This window comes from Pelecanus crispus, chromosome 2 (genome assembly GCF_030463565.1).
Source record: "Pelecanus crispus isolate bPelCri1 chromosome 2, bPelCri1.pri, whole genome shotgun sequence".
Taxonomy (NCBI): domain Eukaryota; kingdom Metazoa; phylum Chordata; class Aves; order Pelecaniformes; family Pelecanidae; genus Pelecanus; species Pelecanus crispus.
This window is the reverse complement of record NC_134644.1, coordinates 78531891-78555599: the sequence shown is the minus strand read 5'-3', so window position 1 is coordinate 78555599 and position 23709 is coordinate 78531891. Positions and strand designations below refer to the sequence as shown.

Here is a 23709-nt window from a genome sequence, read left to right as displayed (position 1 = left end):
ACCTTCTCCAAAACTGTATCATCACACTGAAGATCCATGATCTGGGTTTGTTCTTGCTGAGCCTGCCCTAGGTCCTTGATGACCCCTCTGAAGTTTGTAACTGTCTCCCAAAATGGTAATTTTTCCAAATGGTAATTGAAACATTTTGTTCCACACATACCTGAGGATGCTTCGTAAGGACTTGGACAGGGGCTCCCTATTCTAAAATTGGAGAGAATCCCTTTATTGCTTCTGTCTCCTTGCTTATATCCTTCCCTGGGAGCAAGTGATATCTCTGAATGCTGGAGTAAAAAGTCCTTATCAACTTTTGGCATTTCCTAGGAAGGCAAGCATATTCTGTCATCAACTAATTAGAAAAATGAGAGGTCACATGGCTTGACAGAGAAGGTGGAAAGGCAACTGAGGATAAACTTGAATAAGCTTCACCCATGCTGTTACAGTACTAGTAGAGTTGTGTCATTCTTCTATTGCAGAACAAGAGGTGACACCCTCTGTTCAATTTATGCAAACTATTTTTTCACTATCTTCAGGGGAAATTTTCCATCTGTGAAGATAAATCAATGTGGGCCAGCATTATGAAATGATGAAACCGAAGGAGCTCACCCTTCTACAATGTCTACAGTCCTTGCACCTGCATCAAGGTCCAGTGGAATGAAAAGTCTAAAGAGTGTCATTGTCAGATTTTGGCCTAACTTACAATAATCTGTGACCTTAAAGCAAGAATTTAAAAACCTCCAAAAATCTAAGTTAAACGTGGCCAAACAACTTGATTGTAGAAAATGGAGAAAAAGAAATGTTTACATGAAAGCAGTAAGAAATACAAGTCTTCCCATGCTCTATGCGTTGCTCTATTTACTGACTTTTGAGAAGACTGATGAAAGGGAGATTTTACTCACTGAAGACAGAGGTAGAAGGCAAAAAAAATGCTTGAAATACTACTGAATTAGTCTTATGTAATAGGCCATACAAGCTTTTTACTGTATTTCCTAGATACTATAATAAAACTAATAATAAACAGGAGTAGAGTTTGATCCATCATTTTTTTAAATGTTTGGTTTTAATTTTTTTCTTATACTCTTTGTAACTGAAAAAAATTAGAAAACTATAAATAGGAAAAAGCATCTCAGATTCTGGTGGAAGCTCAGTACTTCCCCTTTTGTTGTACTGTATCACACTGTTCTTTATACCTCTTTTCACTTCTCTGTTTGACTGTATCAGACTTGGTATATACACCATGTTCTCACGCAGAGAATCAGATGATATACTATTGTTGTGCTCTCTCCAGTTTTTTGGAGGGTCTATCTTGTCCAGTGGCTGCCTACCAAACGAGTGTAATTTGTAATGTGTACTCATTTGTAATAATTATAATTAAACATAATTTAATTAAAAAATTAAAATTAAAAATTTTAATCATGTGTAATCTGAATGGGAACGTCAATGAAAGTGCACTGCCCCCTACATTCAGAACTCAGTTAATTCAAGGCGTAACTCCAGCACCTCCATTTGATGTTCTTAACACTTCTCTTTTATATAATACATCTGGGAGGCCCAGTACTCACATATAAAACATTGCAATATACATGTGATTTAAAGTGCTACTACTAGTTTTATCAGAGAAAGGTATTTTCATCATTCAAGCAGCATGAAATCTTACCATGACTTCTTCTGGACTGTGAGTTTTGTTAGCAAGTTCAAATTATCCTCTCCAGAAAACTGCTTCTCAGTACCAAAACCTGGATATATCTTAAAGAGCCATGGGGTTGAGTGAGAAAATAAGATGCATCTTTTATGGGACATTCTTTAATAATGTAATCCAGTAGTGACTCCACCATTTCTACAAATGGCTCTTCATGAGGAACTATGAGGGGCTTAACTGATAATTGTTCTGGCAGTGAAACCTCGTCTCTCCTAGATTCCTGCAATTCTTTTTTAATAGTGTCTTTTCCATCTATGTTTTCTTCTCCCCAGCCCAGCATTCTCCTTTGGCGTGCTGGCTCTTCTTTGACTATTGTTTCCTCCTCTAGGAAAAATGCGTCCCCACCTGAAGATTGCTTCCAGTTGGCTACACAGAAAGGTGTGCTGCTTCTACAGCAAGTGTTTCTATGACTTAGTGACTCTGTTGTTTTCTGAGAGGTATCCTGAAAATTTATGTAGAATCAAAAAAAAGAATTAAGCTTCTTACAACGGTTTCAAAGAATATTCATGGCAATAATATAGGTGTGGAGAAGAGGTACTTTGCTTGGAACTTAACACATGAATCATTTGCCTCCTCAGCATGTGTCATTTTGGATCAGGCGCCACCTAGCCAAAACATGATGCAACTACATGAATGTTCACAGTAGCACTGAAGCACAGTATTACCTGATTTCTCCTTCCTATATGTGTATGCCTCTTCCATTTAAACCAATGTATATATAAAGTAGGAATATAACCTGCAATATTTGAATATCAAGCATACTGCATGAGATGGAGAAGATCTTGGCCTCCTGCTGTGCTGCTGTACAAAGAGAGTCAAAGTAAAGGGACTGCAAAAAGCAGAGCATGATTTCTCTTAATATCCAAGACAGCATGAACAGGTTTTTCTGATGGTCACATAAACTTGCTTGCTATCAATCTTCGATATAAGCCATTGTAGCTGCAGTGAGGTTGGAGAGCCTGAGCTCACTCACCTGGATCAGCTGAGGCTGTATCTCAAGAAAAGGCCACCTGCCTTGACAGGTGTGTGTAGCTCCTCACAACTATTCTTGTTCTGTGTATTGTGACAGCCTACTGTGATCATGGGTAAGAGAGAGGGACTCACAGCTTGGAAGAAGGTGGAAGGACTCAGCTGCGAGAGAAGTACTTCACTCTGTTACACTGGCAGAGTAAAAGGTGAATGTGTCAGCAGCAGCTTGCTTCTAAAGCTACACTTAAGTGAACTGAATGCTGACCTTCTACTACTTCTCTGTATGATTACTGTTCAGGACGTAGATGCAGTTTCCTATTTTCAGATAGCTTTTTATGTGAATCATCTAATTTTAACAGTTCCTTGACCATATGCTTTCTCTTTCCCCCTCTTATGTCTCTCCATGCTCTGTACAGTCCCTATTGTTTCTGCCCTTCACTCATGCCACACCAGTAAGGTATAAGCAGCTGACCTCAAAATCTAATGAACTCTTGTTGATTTCAACAGGCTTTGCATCAGCTCAAGATCTGTGAGACAGCACTGTCTGTGAGCTACAAAGTACTGCCCTGGCATATTTTGGTAGGGGAGGGGTGTGCGGTAAGTAAAATGTCATTATAACTCATCCTAGCACATGGCAGTTGAAGTCCCTCTCATGTTTAACATCACCAACAGGAACATACCACGTGTCAAATTTTCCAAGGCAGGCTCAGAAACACAGGTTCCTTTGCAAAGCTGCCAGTCAGTGTCTTTTCTTCCCTTTGGATTCTACATTTTGTCCTGTAAATATAAAGGGAATTGTTAGTGGTCATCTCGAGTTGCTTTTCCCAGGAAGGAGCAAGACTCCCAGAGATTCTGAGTATGGTCTCTGTACCCAGTTACGCAGCTTCAATGTGAACCAGAATATATCCCTGTCTTACATAACATGCAGTGTTAAGTACAGACTTGGTGCATCTCCAAGCGTGAGCAAACATTGTGACTCTTAATTTTCAGGAAAGATAACAATGTAGTCATAGGCAGAGTAAGGGAGGCAATATTTTTGCAAGGGCAGTCTTGCGTAAGGAACATGGAGCTACAGTGGTCCAAGCTGAGTATGTAGGCTGACAGAGGTCTCTACTCCCAGGGATTAGGGATGCTGACTGGTAAACCTCTGTCACCTCTTTTCACATGCCACATGGTTGCTGGCACATGGAACCATAATGCCGCTTCTTCCCCTTCCCTCCTGCTAACTTGCACAGTGGTCAGTAAGGAGTGGAGAGCCTGAAGTCCCTATTTTCCTTCAGTGTGAACCTGCAGGGGAATGCTAAAAATAAGTTACCTCTTCAGGGAGATTGAAGGCGGAGGGTAGTATTTGCCTGATGCAATCTATCTACATAATTATACGAGCATCCCCTCCTTTCTACATGCCTTCTATACACTAATGCATTTATCTTCATGTCCTGTTGTGTGAACACAAGAAACGTTGCTATTTCCATTTCAGAAATTAGAAACTACAACCCTGGGAGTTGCATGGAGGGAGTCACTGAAGGCCACACTGCAGTTCAGCCTGTGATAGATCTGGACCAAGAGTCAAAGCAAGCCTAGCACTTCATAACATAGGAGGTTCTCCTTCTGAAGGTACCACTATCACCTGGTAGCCTGTTTCACTTAACCCTGTTGCAGGTGAATCATTTGTAGAACAGTCTGTGCCTGTTTCCAAATGAGTGCTTAAAGCCTGGGAAAAAACAAAACATGCTACAGTCTATGGCTGTAGCGGAAGTTATGTGGAAGCTTGGAGCAAAGAAGGAATAAAAGTGATTGTGGGAGTCCTCTGGCAGTGTTACATTTCAAACAATTCCCTGTCATTACAATAAATGGGTATTTTTACTTAAGAGCACTGAATAGTTTATTAGACTGAAATAAATCTGTAGGATAGCACATTCTCTGCAGCTTCACCCACATGGATTAAGAATCCTCCAACAGCTGGTTCTAGGAAAAAGATCGGTAAACAGGTGATCTTAATCCAATTTCTGTTGCATGTGGCTGTGTGTTGGGTAAAAGAGCTCAGAGCATGACTGAACAAAGACAGATCTCGCCTCCCAAAACTACTCAGATTGGGTGACGGCAAGGCATGCTGGCAGGGCAGCAACTGGAACTAAGCTAGATGACCATGTGTCTTGAGATACTGGCTCAAGTCCTGCCTGTCCCCAAACCAGAGGTGAACCCTGCACTGCTTCTGCCGCACTCATTTCGCAGCTAAATAAAGAATGCCATACATAGCATTGCATCCACTTTCAGAGAGGATACTTGGCAGCGAGTTCCTTAGCGTACAGGCTCTCATTTTTGTTCAGCATTTGTATAATGTCTAGCACGATGAAGCATAATGGGAATTTCCAGGTAATACAATATAATAAGAAATAACAGGGCAGTTTGTTTTCATATGGAATCTACCTTTCCTCTTCCAGACCTCCCTTGTGACATGTTAGGGAACTGACTTGTGTATCGTAGCAACTGAGTAGCATGAGGGTCCTCCAGCAGTGCTCCATCTCTCCTCTGACTGAAGCCACCAGTGTTCAAGCAGAGCAGTGTTATCTTCTCACACAGTTAGGCCTTGTAGGTTAAAGAGTTCTTTGGAAAGCAGTTGTAGTACTGCTTCTTCAGACTGACCCTGTATCTTCTCTGCCTTACCAGCTGGCACTTTATTACAGAGAGACAATATTTGACACAAGATGCCCTCTTTTATACAAAAGAAGGAGAAAGGGGTATTTAGGTTCCAGGTGCTCTAGTGTCAGAAGCTTAAGTGGCAGAACTTGAACACAGCCTGAAGTCAGGCTGTAGCTTTAGAAATGTCAGAAACTGGCTTCTGGCTTTCCACGTTCAGACACTCTCAATGGGCTGACTTTACAGAAGTGTTGCGGATGGAAATGTCATCTATTCCATTCATTCTTTTTTAAAGATACAAGCATCCCTGTTTTCTGCACAATTGCAGATTTTTGATAGCCTTTGCATATAGCACTCAGACAATGGGGAAACATCTACAAAAAAGACTGCATTTTTAGATTTTACCATTATGTACCAGACAGCAAGAGACCAGCACTCACTTTTATTTTCTTAATCCTAAGTTATATCAGCATATAAACAGATGAGCACATTGTTCAGTGTAAGGGGTGTTACAGTGACCTAAGGTGCTTCTAGCAAGGCTTGAAAATTTGGAATTCCTTTGGCTTCAGTTGCACCTTTACTTTAATAAAGATTGGCATTTAGTATTTCCGAGTGTTTTAGATAAAACTCTGTCGATATCTATTACAGATGACACGGATCATCACTCATGTTTTGGGGAAAACAGCCATGAATCTGTGCCATAAATGGTCATTTCTGTAAAGAGCAGGGGGCTTGAAGATGCAACATTTTTCAGGCTGTATAAGAGGTACCACAGACGAGCATTTACTTTTTATTTACTTACCAGTGCGGGCTGTGAGTTCCCCCAGAGGAAAGCTGTGGCTGCCGGATTCGCCCTCGTAGCGCTTGTCGGCGACAGGCGCTGTGTCACAGGCTGCGGTGCCCCCCACAGGCTGCGGCGGGTCCAGGCCTGCGGCCCCAACCCCGGGCCCGCTCCCCCACAGCCGCCGCCATTGCCGCCCCCCCTCGCACCCGCCGCTCGCGGCTGGGCCGAACCCAACGGTAAGACTGACGTCAGGCGTTCGCAGCCAATCCCCGCGCCGGAAGCTGAGAAGGGGGCGGGGACAGAGGCGGGCCCCGCCCTCCTTCCTGGTACGGCCGCGCTCCCCCTCGATGCTTTCGGTCCCTCTGCCGGCGCCGTAGGGGCAGCCCGTAGCCCCGCGTGCCAGCTGCCCGCCCACCCCCCCGCCGCCATGGATTACCGGGCGGCGGCCATGAGCCGGGCCGTGCCCGGGCAGTTCGACGATGCGGAGTGCTCCGACGGGTAGGAGGCGGCGAGGGGCCGGGCCGCCTCTGGTGCCCGGCGCCGGCGTGAGGCGAGGCCGGGCGGGCCTGGGGCGGGCGGGTTTGGGGGCGCGGGCCGGCTGCGGTTCCCGCAGGCCCCGTCGGAGCCGCCCACGACCGGCAAAGAGCGGGGAGCGGGGCTGTCGTGCCCGCCTGGAAACCGCGGGGGAGGGCGGCTGTGCTGCCCGAGTTAGAACGGGACGCCTGAGGGAGAGCTGCGTGCGCTCGCTCAGCTTTTCTTCTCAGTTATTTGTGATTGCTGCTTCACTGCTAAAATGGCCTGACCCCCCCTGCGGACTCGGGGGTGGTAGAGGCGATTTTACCTTGGTGTTATGTGCTTGTAACTGAACACGTGAAACCGTGTAAGAAAACAGTGGGTTGCCTAGGACAGCAGATCAGTTTGGTCCATTTTGGAATTAAAGCACATTTTCTGTTGGACTGAAAGCCTGCAAGTTTTTATATGTAGTGGGGAGCGAATAAGGAATGGTCTTGTGTGTTCGAGCCATTTTCTTTCTAGTTTACCACTTATTTAGTTACATGTCAAATGCAGGCAGAGAATCTGCTTTGGGATGTACTTGTTCTGGCAGAAAAATGTGACGTACTACAGCCATTAAGACATGAGTAAGTCAAAAAGGTTCATTTCTCCCACAAACTCCTTTTTAGGTCTGACTGTTCCCATGTAGGTTGTGCTGGTGCCCTGAGTTACCGGCAGGTTGGCTGTCTGCCTCCAGTGAGATTTTGGGTGATACCTTGTCAGGTGGAAACCTGCTGTGGCAGCAAGCAGAGTGGTTCATCCCTGGTGAAGGAACCAGCAGCCCTGATCTGGTGTGTTCATCTGATTGAAGTCAGAAGGATCCAAATATGTGTAACTGCAGAACAAGTTAGAAGGCGGCACCGACATGGTGAAAAAGATAATTTAAATGTAGTCCATCCTTTAAAGGCAGTGACATCCTCATGTATACTTACTTAAAGACGGGTGAAGTGAGAAACATCTTGTGGAGAGCTAACCTTGTGAAATCATTTGTTGGGATAAAGGTATTGAATTTTTGATGACTGTAACAATCATTTGTAGTTATAGAAACATCTGTCTTTGTTTGAAGTGAATTTACGCAAGATGCAGAAACAGTTAAAGAAGGTGAGGTCACTGAGAACTGCCAGTCATGCATGTGCAAAGAAGTTAACGCTGAGGAAGGAGATGGTGATGATGACAATGATGATGAAGAGGAGGATGAAGACTGGGACTGGGATGATGAGGTGGGAAGACTCACAAAGCGTCACAATGCTGCTGGTGGATGCAATCCACAGGTATGTTGCAGACTGCTTGGTGAGCATTGAGGGTGCCCAAGAGCAAATGAGGCTAACCTGATGGCTTTGTTCTTTGTTAGTATCATGTTGAGCATAAATGCAAACAGAAGTTTTTCCTCAAGAGAATCCCCTTCCTTTGAGTCTGTTCCTCTGCCGTGCCATGTGTATATGTATGTTGTAGCCAGAGCTCCTCTTGATTTCCTTGTCCTTATTGGTGGATTGTCTTTGTCACTGCAGTTTTCCTTCTGTTCCTTAGCTTTCTCAACCTCTCTTTGCCCACACTGATCTCTACTGATGTTGCTTACTTTTTAGTATTTTTCCTCTCTTCCCAATATTTTCTATTTAATTTTGAGACCATCCCTGCTTGTCACACCCAGGGTGAAACAGGTTCTTTTTGGACTAGTAGTGAAGGACGAAAAGAAAGCATATGAGATGGGGGGAGATGCTGGATGTGGATTAATTTAGAGTGTATGCTGTTGGCATAGAAACTCTGGCGTTGTGCAGAATGAAAAGCACACGTGATGTGAGAACTAGCATCCTTCTTCCCCTCAGCTTGGACACTGGAGGTTCAAAACCTCTTCTGTTTTCCTGTTGATACCAACATATAAGAATAGTTGAGATAAATTTGAGTGGTGCTGGTCATGGCATATCATGTCTGACTCGCAGCACTTGTCCTGGGCGATTTATTCTTGCCTTTAATTAGAGGTTTTTGCTGCCCAGTGTTGGTGAAATTGTGTTCAGATATTAATTGTGTTTGGAGAAGACTGCCTGTAAGAAAAGATAGCATCTTGGAAAGTTTTCTCTGTTCATTAACTTCTCGTTTTTTCTCTCATTTTTCTCCTTGTTTCTGTCTGCTATTTCCCTTCCTTTTCCAGATAGAAAAAGTATTAATATGAGACTTGCAGATCAATTCCCAGACTAAAAATAACCCTGAGTTGGGGCACTTTTTGGAATATTAACTGATGTCACTTGTATTTTCTTTTCTTGAATTAATTAAAATCTGATGTTAATCCATGCCCATTTCCTCACCCTTTCTGGTTTTCTATTTATAGCTCTAGGCATAGGCATTTGAGCTGACTTTTCCAATGATACTGTCTGTATTTCAAAGCACCGTCTAGAGAAGGCAACTTGTATTAATAAATCATTTGTTTCAGGCAAATAGACAGACCCTCAGTTCCTATGCAGCAAAAATGTCTACCCCTACAGACAAGGCTTTAAGGAAGTTTGAACATAAAATCAATTTAGGTGAGTGTAATTGCATTGTCATATTTTATGAAAACAGATACCGCTCTGTGATGTTCTCAGACTAATTCTGCTTACTTTAAGCCAGAACTCACTGGAATGGCAGTTAACCATTGCCAGACAGATTAAAAAAATGGCTTTTACCTACTTGAAGTTGCCTTTAGTCTCCACTAACCAGCTGTCATACCCCTTTCTCTCCCCTTCAGAGCCACAGGGCTGTTTTGGTTGGTTGGGGCTTTTTTTCCCCCCTTCCTCTTGACTTCTCCAGACCACATAAAGTATTTCTTCCCTAGCTTCTCTGTAGGAGCAGGCTGTTTGGCTGGAGGGAGGGTATCAACTCCCTGTTGTGATGTTGTTAGTCATTCCAAAGCTGCTGCCGCAGATAAATTTTCTAGACAATTGCAATCCCGTGTAGTATTAGGGTGGTACATTATGCAACAGTTACCTCACAGGGGTAGAGTTTCTGTGATAAGCGAAGAGGCTGCTGTCCTAGTCAGTGTAGTTTGATGTTTACCATGCGATGGAAATGGCTGTTCAGCTCAGCCTGTTAGGGCTAGATGTAGCTGTGATTGGGGCCTTTTGACAGGGTAGTAAATAGAGGTTGTGTGTTACTTCATAACGAAGCAGTTCTAAATTGAAGGCTCAAAAGACTAGTGCTGGTATATGTAGCCAAATACAGCAGCTTTTATACATTTAACAATTAATCAAACACCATTTTAAATACATCATGAGGAGAGAATCCTGGAGTCTGTTGCTTATTCTGTTCAGAAAAATGGCATTTGATTGTGGTAAGAGAATGGTGGACAAATTTAATGGTGAGATGTTATCCAAAAGGTTTTACTTCTGGATGGCGTTACATCTCCAGTTCTGTGGGACTGCCTCACTCATCTGTGTTGTTACCTTGTAGTCCTTGAAACGTAGACAGAGTGGAGTGCTAGGTTAACTCTGGTATGTGGCTAAGGTTCTGGGCTTGTTATCAAGAGTTCCACCTGTGTTTGAAGGTTGTGTTGTGGCATATCGGCTGGCAGCAGAATTGCAGGGGCTATTCCAAAAACAGGAAACTTCTTTGATTTTTGGGTTGTTTTTTATTTTTTTCATTTCTTCTTATGTGTTTTTTAGATAAGCTGAATTTTGATGACTCTGTTATAAACCGAGTCACAGAAAAGTCTAGACAGAAGGAGGCAGACATGTGAGTATTACTCCTGGTTCTATTTTCATTTAAATAATTTGAACCCAGAAGAGTAGTTCTTATTTCCTAGTGGAATCCTGAGTTTTGAATAAATTATTAAGAAAACAAAAATTTGTAAATAGTCTGCATGCAGTTTCCTTTCTGGTCTTAAACTTTTTGGTTTGCAGATCAGTTGTTTAAATCATTCCGATGTTTGGATACTTCTGTCACTGCTGCTGGTAGCACGTCTGATTATATTGGTGTAGTAAGACAGAAGTGATGGGTGTCATTCCACTAGCAAAAAACTATTTTATCTTTGATGCTCTTTTTCTAAACAGAGGTCCTTAAGCATTTGGGCTAGAAAAAAATACTGAAAGCCTTTTGAAGGTTCCACCTGATGATTTGGTGAGGAGAGGTACCTTTTTTAAAAAAAAATGTTTTTTAAGCCCGCAGCTTATAGCCCTAAGTTGTTAAGACAGATATCGTTTTTCTCCTGAGTGAGCATAATTCAGTAGAGGCAAGATGATGTCTGTAAAAGTGAAGGGCACTGATGTTTATGGATTCTTTTTTTAATTTTTTTTTTCCTGCCTGCAGGAGAAACCTTTGCTTTTGTATGAACTGAAAGCCTTACTTCTTGAGGCTGTCATCTTCTCTTTGATACAGAATGTCATGTTTTACTCTGTCAGAGTACTGAGTCCATGTGTGGGATTGTATCATTTTATTTTCGCTTTTGCTAGGTACCGAGTCAAAGATAAGTCAGACAGAGCAACAGTAGAACAGGTAAGTCCTTAATGCATCAAATTTCCCTTTTGACCAGAACAAATAATGTGGATTCAATGATAAAATGGATACTGTAGGAACAGAGTTTTGCCTTGGAATTCTGTTTCCCTTGTTATCCTGAAAAGACCTGTTGTTTCTTTCTGTTTCTTTCTTGTATGAAGGTTGTACTTGCTTCAGTAAACATTTAGGAGTTCATTTTTGTGCTTAGCATTGTGATTTGATTGTATATGCAATGCAGAATTCCATCTTAAGCTTTTATTAAATTCCAAAGAACAATAAAAAAATGCTGGGTTTGCTTTTTTTCCTTTTTCCTTCTTTAGCAAGACTGAACGGCCACACAGCTGCTCTGTTTCAGTTATGATAGCTCTATCTTAAGAGAAACCTTGTTTTAACACATTTAATGCAACTGTGGGCAGGAAATCATTCTCTTATGTCTCTTCTAGAGCTAGCTCAAGGACATATGCCTAGGTAAAAAAAAAACATCTTGAAAGAAAAATGAAGTATCATTCTAGAATCATGGCAAAATTCTGAGTGGCTGCTGTTTGGATTATCATTTGATCCTTAAGAATAATCTGGTGCCGTGGGTCCTTTAATGTGGTACTAAGAACAGACTATTATAGGTTTTGTCTTCTTCAAAGAGAGCAATTTTGCCTACTCTTCTGTATTAAATTGCAGGTGTTGGATCCAAGGACCCGAATGATTCTGTTCAAGATGCTAACTAGAGGTGTCATAACAGAAATCAATGGCTGCATCAGCACAGGGAAGGAAGTAAGTTTTATTACAAATGACGTGACAGTCTCTTTCTCAGCAAGCTAGGTGGAAGCTTGTGGTGCTCAGAAGATGTATTGAAATACTTGCGTTTAGTAGTACTACTTTTGTGTGTGTGTGTGTGTGTTGCTTGATTGGTAGGAAGTTATCTTAAGATAAAATGCAATTTATGTTAAAGGAAACAAGTTTCCCCAAGTATGAAAGATTTCTCAGAATACTTAAATGTTATCTTAAATTTGTAGATCTTGTTAATTGTATGTCACAGCTGAAATTTTTGGAAAGGGTATGCGTACACTCAGTATTAAACAGCACCTGAAAAACATACAAACTCAGGTAATTCTTTCTTCATGCGAGGCTCTCTTGCATGCAGATCAGATCAGCTCCACGTCAGCAGACATGGGAGTATCTAAATGGCGTAACAAAATTCTGTTTAAAATACTGTTAAACCTTCATTGCTTTTACAAAACTAGCATGTTTGTGTGCTGTTATTATCAAGTAATATTGCAGATAATTAAAACTAGACAACAAATTTCCAAGTAGATTAATAAATCAGTTTTAGAATGCCTAGTCCCTAGGCTGATGTGGTTTTCTTCCAAGCCCTTGGGTGCTGATTAAACGCATGCTTCCACCCTGTGTAGAGGTGTCAACGGGAGATACTTAGGCCATGCTTTCAGGCCTAAATAGTGCACAGACTCAAATTAATCCTTCACACAAGGGCTTGTTTCAGTCTCCAAAATGTGGATGAGGCAGAGTTTTCTTGTGCATTGTTGTTTTGTCCTATATGCATTGTCATACCCTTATCCAGTCTTAGGTACTTCCCATAAGCTGTGTCTGGTAGAAAAAGAAATTGCCCTTGTGCGCAGTCTCACTCAGCTGGGTGCCTAGTAGGGGCTGGGGTCAGATCAGATCTTTTTATCAGATCTTTTCCAGGTGTCAGAAAGAGAAGAAAAGAGAAGGTTATGTTGGTTTAAAGAGTTTTTCTTTAATATTATTTTTTCCCTTCATAATCTGATAGGCTAATGTATATCATGCCAGTACTGCAAATGGAGAGAACAGAGCAATAAAGATTTACAAAACCTCTATTCTGATGTTTAAAGATCGGGATAAGTATGTGAGCGGTGAATTCAGGTGAGTTTGACTTCTGCCTGGTTTTACTGGGGAAGAGGTGTTGTTCGAAAGGTTGTAAAATCACTGGTACTAATACTGCATTGATTGGCTAAGAGTCCCTGTTGTCTTTTATTTCCTTATTTAAAGATTCCGTCATGGATATTGCAAAGGCAACCCAAGAAAAATGGTGAAGACGTGGGCTGAAAAAGAAATGAGGAATTTAATAAGGTGATTTTTCCAGTTTTTATTTCAGCATGCAAAGGTAACTGAAACTTTAAGTTTATAGGAGGTACTCTCCTATTGCTAGACTGTGGCTATCACTATGTTTTAGGGTATCTGGCATATTCAGGAAAGTGTCTTAAGCTTCCCTGTGGGAGAGAAAAGAAAGGGGAGGGAGGAATAAAGATATCCTTTTGTCTTGCTGCTCATGCTCTAAGCTCTTCAATGTCTGAACATGTGTCTGCAATGACTGAAAAGTGAGGAAAAGCTAGAAATAGCTGCTGCTGAGTAACAGCACGCTGTGTGATATAGGTTAATCTAGGATTAACCTGAACTGTGTAAAGATTCTTTGTCTGACATAGGAATGCTTAGAGAAGGGTCAGAGCCAGAACGGTGGTGGCTTTTTGCATTCATTTCCTAGTTGTTCTCAAGTGAGAGTTTCCTGAGTAGAGGAGCTCTTATTGTGTATTACGTTTAAAGCAATAGAGCTCCTAGTGCAATGTAGAGTTGGGTTTTTTTTTTTTTTTTGGCTTTGTTCTGTGTTACAGGTTGAATACAGCCCAGATACCTTGCCCAGAGCCAATTATGCTAAGAAGTCATGTGCTTGTCATGGGCTTTATTGGTAAAGGCGATAGGTAAGTATCCTTAGAAAATAAAATATTTTTTTTTTTATTAGTAGCTTTCCACAATGTTTTATCAAAAGCAAACAGACCAACCCTCTGAATTTACCTACTATTACTTTAGGCTTGTAAAATGAACATGTTACTCTTACATGTGCACGTGACCTGTAGAATACCCAGACATTTGCCAGCTACTACTGCAGACAATCTGCGTGATTCTGAAGCCTCGGTTTTGTGCAAAATGAATCCGTAAAGTGGCTTAACCAGAGGTTAAGGCTGGAAAGGCTTGCTAATCATACACAAAGATAGCTCATTGTTTTGTATTACAAACATTAGCATAGCATGGTCCAAATTAGCTGATGTTGGAAACAGAGCTCCAGTATCTTTGGCAAGCATATACCAGGCTTTGCTGCCCTTCATGCTGGCTCCGTGCACTTAGCTGCTCACGCTGACTTGCTTGACATGCTTAGTGAGTGGGTCAGGTGCAGCACTTAAAGCATTTGCAGCTGGTGTGAAGAAGGAAAAAGTATTCACTTTCTGTTATTTGTGTTGTAATTTCAAGGCCTGCTCCTCTGCTGAAGAATGCTCAGTTATCTGACTCCAAAGTCCGGGAGCTGTACTTGCAAATCATCCAGTACATGAGAAGAATGTACCAAGATGCCAGACTTGTTCACGCAGATCTCAGTGAATTTAATATGCTGTATGTTTTTAAACTTTGCTCTGAATTGTGACATCTAAAATGTATGCATGGGCAACCTCTATGTGAGAGTACTAATCTACCTTTAAGGGAGGGTGGGGTCCTTTTTATGACTGGATTTTGTAACTTGTGTCATTAATTATGTAGCTTTTAACCCAGATCTGAGCTTTCTCTGTTTACAAAAAAAACCAAACCAAAACCAAACAAACAAAAAAACCCCACCAAAAACCCCCAAACAAAACCTCCTTGCAAACAAACAAAACCCCCTCAACTAGAGTAAGGTATAATTTTTTTTTTTCTTTTTCTCACCCCACCAATAACGCTGCTTTCTGTGTTCACGAGAAGACTATTTCTTTAAAGTTTAATAATACAGCTTGTGTAGAGGAGGGAGAGGATTGACCCGAAAATGCCACTCTGGCCCCAATAGGCAAGGTGTATGCCAGAGAAATATGTTAAGATTGTTTACTGGTTCTTAACTTTGAAGCATACTTTGTTCCCTGCCCCTCAATAATCTCCCATGTAAGAGCGGTGGAGTTAGTGCAGCTCTCTGTGTTTGTTTGCAGGTACCACAGCGGGGACGTGTACATCATTGATGTGTCTCAGGCAGTGGAGCACGACCACCCGCATGCGCTGGAGTTCCTGCGAAAAGATTGTGCCAATGTTAACGGTGAGTGGGCTGCACTTCAACTCTTGTTCTGATAGCTGGTTTATTTAGGAAGGTGAACTGTGTTCACCTATGTTCTTTCAGGTATAACTGACTGTAGAAGCTGTCAAACTTCTGTTAAAATGCTCCCCTCCTAGGTTCTCATGGCTTCCTCAGGGAGCAGTGTACTGTGCCGAGTTCAGAAGAGTGTAGCCTATTTTGCTAGAAATCATCTGGCTGAAATGAGTCACCTGGCTGAATCTCAGATATATGATAGATCTGAGATCAATCCCAGACTGATTAGAGATCAGTCCAGTCTGCAGTGCACACCCCAATCTTAACTTCCCTTACTTAAGGGACCGTGCAGACATACTGATGTGTTTCCTTCTGTGAGTGGAATCCACATCTGGAATTCCTCAGCTGGCAAGAAGTTACGAAGTTCCCTGCAATTATTTGTCCAGGTCAGCTGAGAAGACCGAGGCATAGAGTAATTTATTAGACATATTGTCATTTGTCATAGTGTTTTGATAAGCAAAGGTACCTTTATGGTATTTTTCTCTTGAAAATTTGGTCTTTGTGTGTGAGTATGCATATTGTATAACAGATACACACCTCCTGGTAGGGTGTGTTTCTCCCTGAGGGCAAGAAATCTGTCGCTGCAGCTGCTTTTGTCTCCCTTTCTTTTCAGATTGACTTTTTTCTAATTCTACAGAGACTCTTGAAAGTCTGTGGAAAAAGCACTGTGTGCATTTTGATGCTATGTGTTTATTGATACCCAGTATGCTAGTTTTTCCTTATTCCTTTTCTGTTCATGGATTTCTAATAACTCCCTTCTAGTTCAGATACTTGCACCCTTGCTCTTTTTTCATGTCTTTTGGTTTGCTCTCCCTAGATATTCAAGTGCCTCAGTGAGTTGCAGTGGTTTTGGTGTGTTTTGTTTGGGTTTTTTCTGTCACTGCAACTTTCTCTGTGTAGTCTTTCTGCAGAGACTCTGAGAAATACCTTGCTTTATGCTCTGCCCTAGCTGTGATGATTGAAAGGATTTGTGGTTCCTTGGGCACAGAGAGCTGCCTCCAAACTAATTTTTTTGGTTCTTTCTATGATTAATTTCTCATGGTGAGAGGTCTTCTGAGAACTTTAGTAGGAAACACTTATTAAGCAGTCCCCAGTGTCTTTCACTGCTGTTTTTCAGTACAGAAGTGTAGCCTCCGAATTTGATTATACTTGACTCAAGAAACCAATTCTGAGTGTAGTATTGAGAAAAATTCCAGTAAGTTAATGTGTCTTCCCTTCTGGGTGGTTGTAATTAGGCTGCACCATGTTTCAATGTATACTTCTGTTTCTCTTTGGCAAAAGTTTCGAGGTCTCCATTCGTTATTCTTTGAAAGACATTTTTCAACTCAGTCATTGCAATTATTACACCTGTCTTCAATAGTTTACTTCTTAGCCCCTACTCCATTAAGTCTGGCTCCTGCTGAAACTGACTTGGCTTTTATATTTATCCAGTTATTCTCCTTTCAGTATTTGTTGCATCTGGAAGATGAACAGTTTTATTTCAGATGGCCAAGAGTCATCTGATGATAACTAAACCCAGTATGATGCGGTACATGCTGCTGAGACTTTCCCAAGTCATCAGGGCTATTGGCTTGCTCTAACTGTCACTTTAACATTACAGCTGTGTATGTTACACATAATTACTTACATTTTTTGTCTCTGCCCTTTTGTTTCCTGGTAGACTTTTTCCAGAAGCACAATGTTGCAGTGATGACTGTGAGGGAACTGTTTGAGTTTATTACTGATCCTTCTATCACAAGCGAGAACATTGATGACTATCTGTCTAAGGTAAGACCTCATGGCCTTGTTGCTTATGTAGGAAGACCTGAACAATAAAATCAGACCTAGTTCAAGCTGCTTCGTCTCATTTACTCTACATCCTGCTATTGAAGGAAGCTGGTACATGACATTATGATGTTATGCTGGTGCTTCGAAGATGCATACAGGTCTTTTCCATTTATGTCATTATAGGATGACAACACTTTTCATTCTATGTTTTCTCAAAAAGTCTAGTCATGAAAACTCAAACGTCTGTTTCAGGTGCTACTAAAACCAGGGTCCTTTAAATTAGTTCGTTCTTTTTGGCAAGGAGAAGCTCTGCAGAAATATAACCATGCTTATACAGACAATGGGGTTAAGGATGTAGATTTGAGCAAGGTGGGCTGAGGGAGGAAGGGAATGACTCAGGGCAGTGTTGCTCCAAGGTACACGGCCTTGCTAGCCAAATATAGCGGCTGGCAGAACATGTTGATTCTAGGAGGAGATAAACTTACTCAGTGCTGCTAGCAGCACCCATGTATTTCATCTCTAGCTGCCAGTCCTCTGCTCCCAGTTAGATGTTTCTTTAAAAAGGGAGGAGGGGGGGAAAGAAGCTTTTTAAGTTAACACAAGAGAAATGGGGGCCATGTATGCCGTGCTCAGAGTAGAGATTTGATGCGTCATTCCTGGTCAACACCACGTGAGTGTGGTCCAAATACCAGCACAACATGGGGATTTCCAGATGTTGTGTACTTTCGGTCTGTCATACTGGAGGCTGAATGAGACAGAGCCATGCTACGTGGTTCCCCTTAGTTGTGCTCCTCTGGCTTGCTCAATATGCGTGAGAAGAGCCAAGTTCCAGGACTGAGCACGGCTCACTGTATTCTCCTTGCGCTGTTATGTGCTGTAGTCATGCTGGGCCTGCCATAATTTGGCCTGGGAGGAGCAGCAAGCATGTTTTCCCTCTATTAATAAAGCAGATCTGCAGTTCTAAGTGTGCTTTGCAGAAATGTTGGTTACCATTAGGTGTCGCTCAAGGCATTGTCATAGGGAAAACTGGAGCATTTATGAGTGACAGTGTGGCGTACAGGGAGAAATACAGATGGGAATGGTTAGTTGGATTAAGTGATGCGATTCTAAAGAGTGATAACTTTGTATTGTTTTATGTTTCTTTAGGCAATGGAAATAGCGTCGAAAAGAACAGAGGAGGAAAGATCCAGTCAAGATAAAGTAGATGAGGAAGTAAGTGAGGATTTTTGTTCCTGCTAGGAAATTAATATTAACCTTGCCCCTTCTAAACAATGAAAAATGTTCCGTTTTATTTGGCAAAATGTACAGTTGATAAGCAAACCATTGTTTGTGATACTGAGATGTCTTGAACTAGTTGAGATGTGAAGTATTAAGGGATGCCATGTGTAAAAGCCAACAGTGATAAGGTGTTAGAAGGCAAATACTCCATTTCCTAAACGAATATGTTTGCTTGTAGCTAGGTCCCTTGATGTATCTTCCAGGTCAGGTTCAGTTAACAAAAAAACTGAGTGGAGAGTTTGATTATGCCAGTGTTTTTGGACCAGTGATACAGAAGCAGGATATTTGGATACATGCATTGACCAAATTGCCTATCTAGCTGCAGTCCCAGTGTAATTTAGTTCTTCCATGTACTGTTTCTCTCCCTTGCTTTTACATGAAGTGAAGCTGTTTCAAGTCCATTATAGAAAACGGCTAATGTTCTGGAAAGGCTTGATGTAAAGATAGAACAATTTCTATCTTAGTCTTATCTATCTGTCCCAGAAGAGTTTTAAAAAACAAACAAACAAAAAACCAACACCTGCCCCCACCCCTGCCAAACCAACTCTGTGTTAAGCAGAATTTGTATCAGTGAGAACCTATTTGTACTGGTTCATGTGGTGTTTTATCTTTGGAGTAAATATTACTTGATTTATCAAAGACTTTTTCTCTTGGAGCTCTGCAGGTTTTACTAACTGTTTCTGGCTCAAGCTTGGCCAAGGAAAGATTTTATTTTTGTTGTTTCCTAAGATATCCTCAGCATACAACTTCTGAACTATAGGGTCAGATGCTAGTGTTTTGTTGCAAGCCCATCTTTTGGAAGCCAGTTATTCCTTTCTTACATAAAGGTACTGACCTGTAAGAGAGATGGTTTAGTAGCATCTAAGTTCAGTTTATTTCTCTTAGACTTCTCGTGTGACCACGGCTAGTTTTTGTTGCTTCCTTCAGAAAAGAGCAGAGCTGATTAAAGGCAAGCTCTGTGGAGATGCTCTTTGCACAGCACTCAGTCTAGCAGTTATGACCATAAAGTGCACCGAATTTGTACTCCTCTCTGATCTGGTAGTGACTTAAGTTTGCTGGAGGACTGTTTCAAAAAGGCTGCATGACAAATTTTTTTGTTGATACTGCAGTTAGGTTTTACTGTACTTTACTGCTGCAAGAACCTTTTTTGAGTTGGACTGTGGGTTGAAGCAGGTGGTATTATCTAGAGATTAAGTTCTAACAGTGCATTTTAATGGAGTTGCCTCCTGAAGGCATTTGTAAACATCACAATAAAAACATGAGAGAAAATCCTTAGAATACGAAACCTTAGGACTCAAATAGGTTAAGAGGAGGTTGGAAGGATTGGAGAACTTTGTAAGTGGCCTACTGGTAGTCATGCTAAGGAAGGAGCCTTATTAGTCATAATCTATCAATAATGCGTAGGTTGCGTGTTAAGTCTGCTCCTGCAAAAAAAAAAAAAAAAATACACTGCAGTTCAAGTGGCAATGGATGACTGCTGTGTTCATTTTTAGTTTCTCTGAACCATGAAATCCTTCACGATTATTCTCTTAAGGATGCATAATTTGGAAGGAAGAACATCATGAAACTATATGTAAATTAGGAAGTCTGTGTTTCCTTTTACTCTACTAGGTGTTTAAGAAGGCTTACATACCTCGAACTTTGACTGAAGTTAAAAACTATGAGAGAGATGTGGATATAATGATGAAATTGAAAGAAGAGGATATGGCATTGAATGTTCAGCAAGATAACGTGAGTAGACATGCTGAGGCACTGCAAAAAAGAGGGAGGGAATATGAATTCTTCTTACTGGAAACTGATAGCAACAAACAAAAACAGAAGCCTTGTTACCAAGGCATGGGGTACTGAATCTAGTGTCATACTTGAAAATCGTCTGGTTAGTACTAATGCTAACATTGTGGGGTTTCTCCTATTGGTTTTTTTTGAGATAATAATTTTCTCTAGGCACGAAGATTTAAGACTCGTATTTTGATAACGTAATTTTCTTTCTCTCTCCCTGGGTGTAGATCCTTTACCAGACTGTGACAGGACTGAAGAAGGATTTGTCTGGTGTTCAGAAGGTGAGAGGGTCTTTTTGAAATCCTTCGTTTCAGCCGTTTTCAGAAAAGCACTTATAAGGAGTACAGAGAATGCCTTGTCTTGCAGCTGACACCATGAAAGAAGCCTCTTGTCTGCAGAATGACCATTTATGTCTGGGATGGGTCTGGCATGACAGTGTGTCTGCACACCACATGAATTGCTTCCCTGCACTGTGGCTGATGCTGGGTTGCTTGAGAATGAAATGACAATCCTTGCTATGGCCATGACCTCTAAAGTTAAGGTGGAGAGGAGGGAAGACGTTTTCATTTATGGAAAATGTAATTGGTTTAAATTGTAGCATGACTTCAAGTTTTGATATGTTCAGGGTAGCTTTGCTGTAATTATTGTCTAAAGAACAACCCTGCAGTATAAGGCATAAGATATTATGTCTTACTTTATTTGACGTACTTGACAGTGACACTTCTGTAAAGTACATTGGATAAGAAGTTGGGTACAGATCAGTCTGTAGCAATGTCATTCAAGGCAGAAGCCCTGTGTGGATTCCCCTTCCTTCCTTTGTAAATGTTATCTAGCAGTGGTGTGGACTCTGTTTTAAAATGGAAATATAAATATGGATGGGATCAGGCTGTGGCACAGTCTCCAGGCTTGTTTAAGAATAAGTGAGTTTTCCAGTGTAGATATTTGCGTTTGCAATAAAGCCTACATACAGTGCCCCCAAGGTAGATTTGGATATGATCCAAGTATAATTAAAAATTGCCTTCCATATATGTTAGCAAATCGCTGTTTAACTTACGGAAATTAGTTTGGGAGTGCCAATACAGCTGTGCTGTGAGCCATGACCTAAAAGATTCTGTGTTGTACATTCAGGATTCCTTGTTCTTAGTTTGGATTAACCTTCTTTTCATTCTTTTTCTTGAGACTCAGTGGTGGCTGTAGTAAAGCAGATGGCACAAGCTCACTCACGGGTTTCTTTGCAGCAGATTCTGTTTTGTTTTATATATATGTATGCATGCATATATATTGCCATTAGGCTTCCTTGTTTTGGTTTGATATAATTCTCTCTTGATATATCTTGCAGATTCCTGCACTTCTTGAAAAAGAGGCAGACGAGTCAGAAACGGACTCTGATGATGGTGGTGGTGGCAGCTCAGAGGACTCTGATTCAGGCTGTAAAGAATCTGTACATCCCAAAGATAAACCTGTTGAAGTCAGCGTGGACAAAAAGGTCAGCTGGCCCGTAATTGTTTGTTTTTCCCACCTCCGCCTGTGTGACAGGAAAAAATCCAAACTTAGTTCTAAGTGGTTCTTGCTACTTCTAGTCTGAAACGATGTATGGACTTTTCCTGTTGTGGAGAATGAGAGCAACGAAAGTGAATTTCATTATGGATGCTTTATTAATGGTGTTTTTATGTAGAGGAACATGTAACATAGCTCTCTGTAGCCTAGACAAAGCTAGAAGAGAGATCTCTGCAGGGAATTCTAAGGCTACACAAAGCAGAGTTTAGTGAAGCCTCAGCAGCTCTGTGTGCCTCTGACTGCTCTTCCAGGCTTCGGTGTTCAGGTTTGTGGTCATGGTCCCTGATTAACCTCCTTTTGCCCAGGGAACTGAGACCACTTGATCTATAGAACTGGAGACTTGGTGACAGTGTTTGTACCACAGAGGACTTTTTGCAGTACCATCAGTACAGACTGGCTAGCTTGGCTGTGGGCAGGAGATTACATTTTGGGTTTTTTTTCAAGGTTTCATTTTTCCAAACTACAGAACAAGTATGCTTTGCTTTGGTGAGGCTCTTCTGCGGAGTATCACCCATGGGTGAGAGCCTTTTGGCAGCCTTTTAGGTGCTGTGCAAAAGAAGGATGAAACTTGCTGGGCTTAAGGGGTTTCAGATTTTGGGGGTTTCCTTGTTAAGTTTTTCTTCCTAGACAAGGTAAGATAATACATTCCATCTCTGTCAAATAAAAATATAGTGCTCTACTAGATATTTGCTACCAATCTAGAGCTGCTGCCTTTCAGATGTGAAGCAGGGAAGTCTTGGTCACTTCTCACCCTTATGGATAGGTTTTCATTTGGACTTCTTTTTGTGTGAGTAAGGTGAAGTTTCTGGTAACCTGTGTGTTCAGCTGTAGGTTGAAAAACTGATTAGCAGCAATTACTTCCACTCTCCCCACCCTATTATGCTGACTTTGCATTTTCCAGTTGAGTGTAGTCTCTCCGCTGTCTGGAACAAATGATAGTGTATTGCAGTAGTGTAGCACCCTTTCTTGCCAATCCTCATGATGATCAGCTTGCTCAGAGTTACCACCAGTTACTGGATCAGTATTTTTGTATGATATGTAGAAACATATTCTACAGTAGCCCTGTGGGTAGCAGAAAACCTAGATCAGGCATCCTGTTGTAGTCTTAGGTGTAAATAGCATGAGTTAAGAGCGCCTCTTGTTCCCTTTCTTCAAAGGCTGCATGAAACTCACGTTTTAACTAGTTTGAATTTTGCCTTGTCATTACCAGTGTGCAGCTCTGAGCTCTACCCCCAACCTATACTTCCTTTTTCCTTTCCCCTCACCAGTCCTATTGATTTTTTTCTTTTCTATTTCTTCCTCTTGATAACCTCATTTTTATGTTAATTAACTTGTTAATGTAACAATTGATTGACCTGCTCAAAATCTTTCATTCCTTCTGCCTTTAAATGAACAGTGTTTGGTTCTTTATAGGAAAGGAAAAAGATGGTTAAAGAAGCCCAAAGAGAGAAGAGAAAAAACAAAATCCCAAAGCATGTGAAGAAGCGAAAAGAAAAGACTGCAAAAATGAAGAAAGGCAAATAAAATCAGCTTTGGCTTGGGGAAAGGGGTGGTTTGTTGTGGGTTATTTAGTCACCATCTTTTTTCTTTTTTTAAAAATTAAAAATTCTTTATTTATATACATACAGTATTAACTGTGAGGGTGGTTTTGTTAATAGTGTGGTGTAATTGTTTGAACAGAGCGTATGCCATGGGTTTCTCAATAGGAAAGAATGAGTTTAACACTTGTACCTGTTAATCCTTTACCTGTGCAGGTATAACCTGTTGTTAAACTCGCATTGATTTGTTCCTGGGGTCTTGCTCCCCTGCCTCACACTGCATACAAGCTAGTTTGGTTTGTTCCAGAGCAGTGATTTGATCCAAACAATTTCTCGGAGGAGGGGGAATGGTGATTCAAAGGCCCATGCCTTCTTCACAGTATGGAAGCAAATTGAGCTAGCTGTCCTCTGCAGGCTGTCACAGTCACCTGTGCATAACCCTGCAGGCGTTGTGCCTTTGCTGCCTCTCTGTGCTTGCATCACCTTTGATACTTTCTAACTGAAAGAAGTAATTGTGATTTGGGAGGCAGCTGTCCTCATTGCCTAGTGCCCTTCTGAAGCA

At 41.4% G+C, this 23709-nt stretch overlaps 1 protein-coding gene and 1 long non-coding RNA gene across 5 annotated transcripts; one reads left to right on the top strand and one right to left on the bottom strand.

Annotated features, from left to right (window-relative positions):
- Positions 1 to 1712: 1712 nt before the first annotated feature.
- Positions 1713 to 6171, bottom strand: LOC142592930 (uncharacterized). Its single transcript, XR_012830850.1, has 3 exons — positions 6105 to 6171; positions 3346 to 3442; positions 1713 to 2138 (listed from the first exon to the last, which is right to left on the bottom strand). It is a non-coding gene; the product is annotated as an uncharacterized LOC142592930 (long non-coding RNA).
- Positions 6172 to 6513: 342 nt separating this feature from the next.
- On the top strand, positions 6514 to 23173 carry RIOK1 (RIO kinase 1). 4 transcript variants are annotated; one of them, XM_075704768.1, is made up of 17 exons: positions 6514 to 6584; positions 7705 to 7909; positions 9064 to 9154; positions 10271 to 10340; positions 11057 to 11099; positions 11775 to 11867; positions 12883 to 12995; positions 13122 to 13202; positions 13742 to 13828; positions 14376 to 14513; positions 15074 to 15177; positions 16889 to 16995; positions 18142 to 18207; positions 19885 to 20004; positions 20280 to 20333; positions 21392 to 21538; positions 23023 to 23173. In XM_075704768.1, the coding sequence occupies exons 1-17, from the start codon at positions 6514 to 6516 to the stop codon at positions 23131 to 23133; spliced, it is 1701 nt and encodes a 566-aa protein (XP_075560883.1). In that variant the 3' UTR covers positions 23134 to 23173. The 4 variants fall into 4 exon arrangements, with proteins under 4 accessions (XP_075560883.1, XP_075560886.1, XP_075560884.1 ...); XM_075704769.1 differs by having other exon boundaries at positions 6530 to 6584; positions 9072 to 9154; XM_075704772.1 differs by lacking the exon at positions 6514 to 6584 and adding an exon at positions 7245 to 7429.
- Positions 23174 to 23709: the final 536 nt, after the last annotated feature.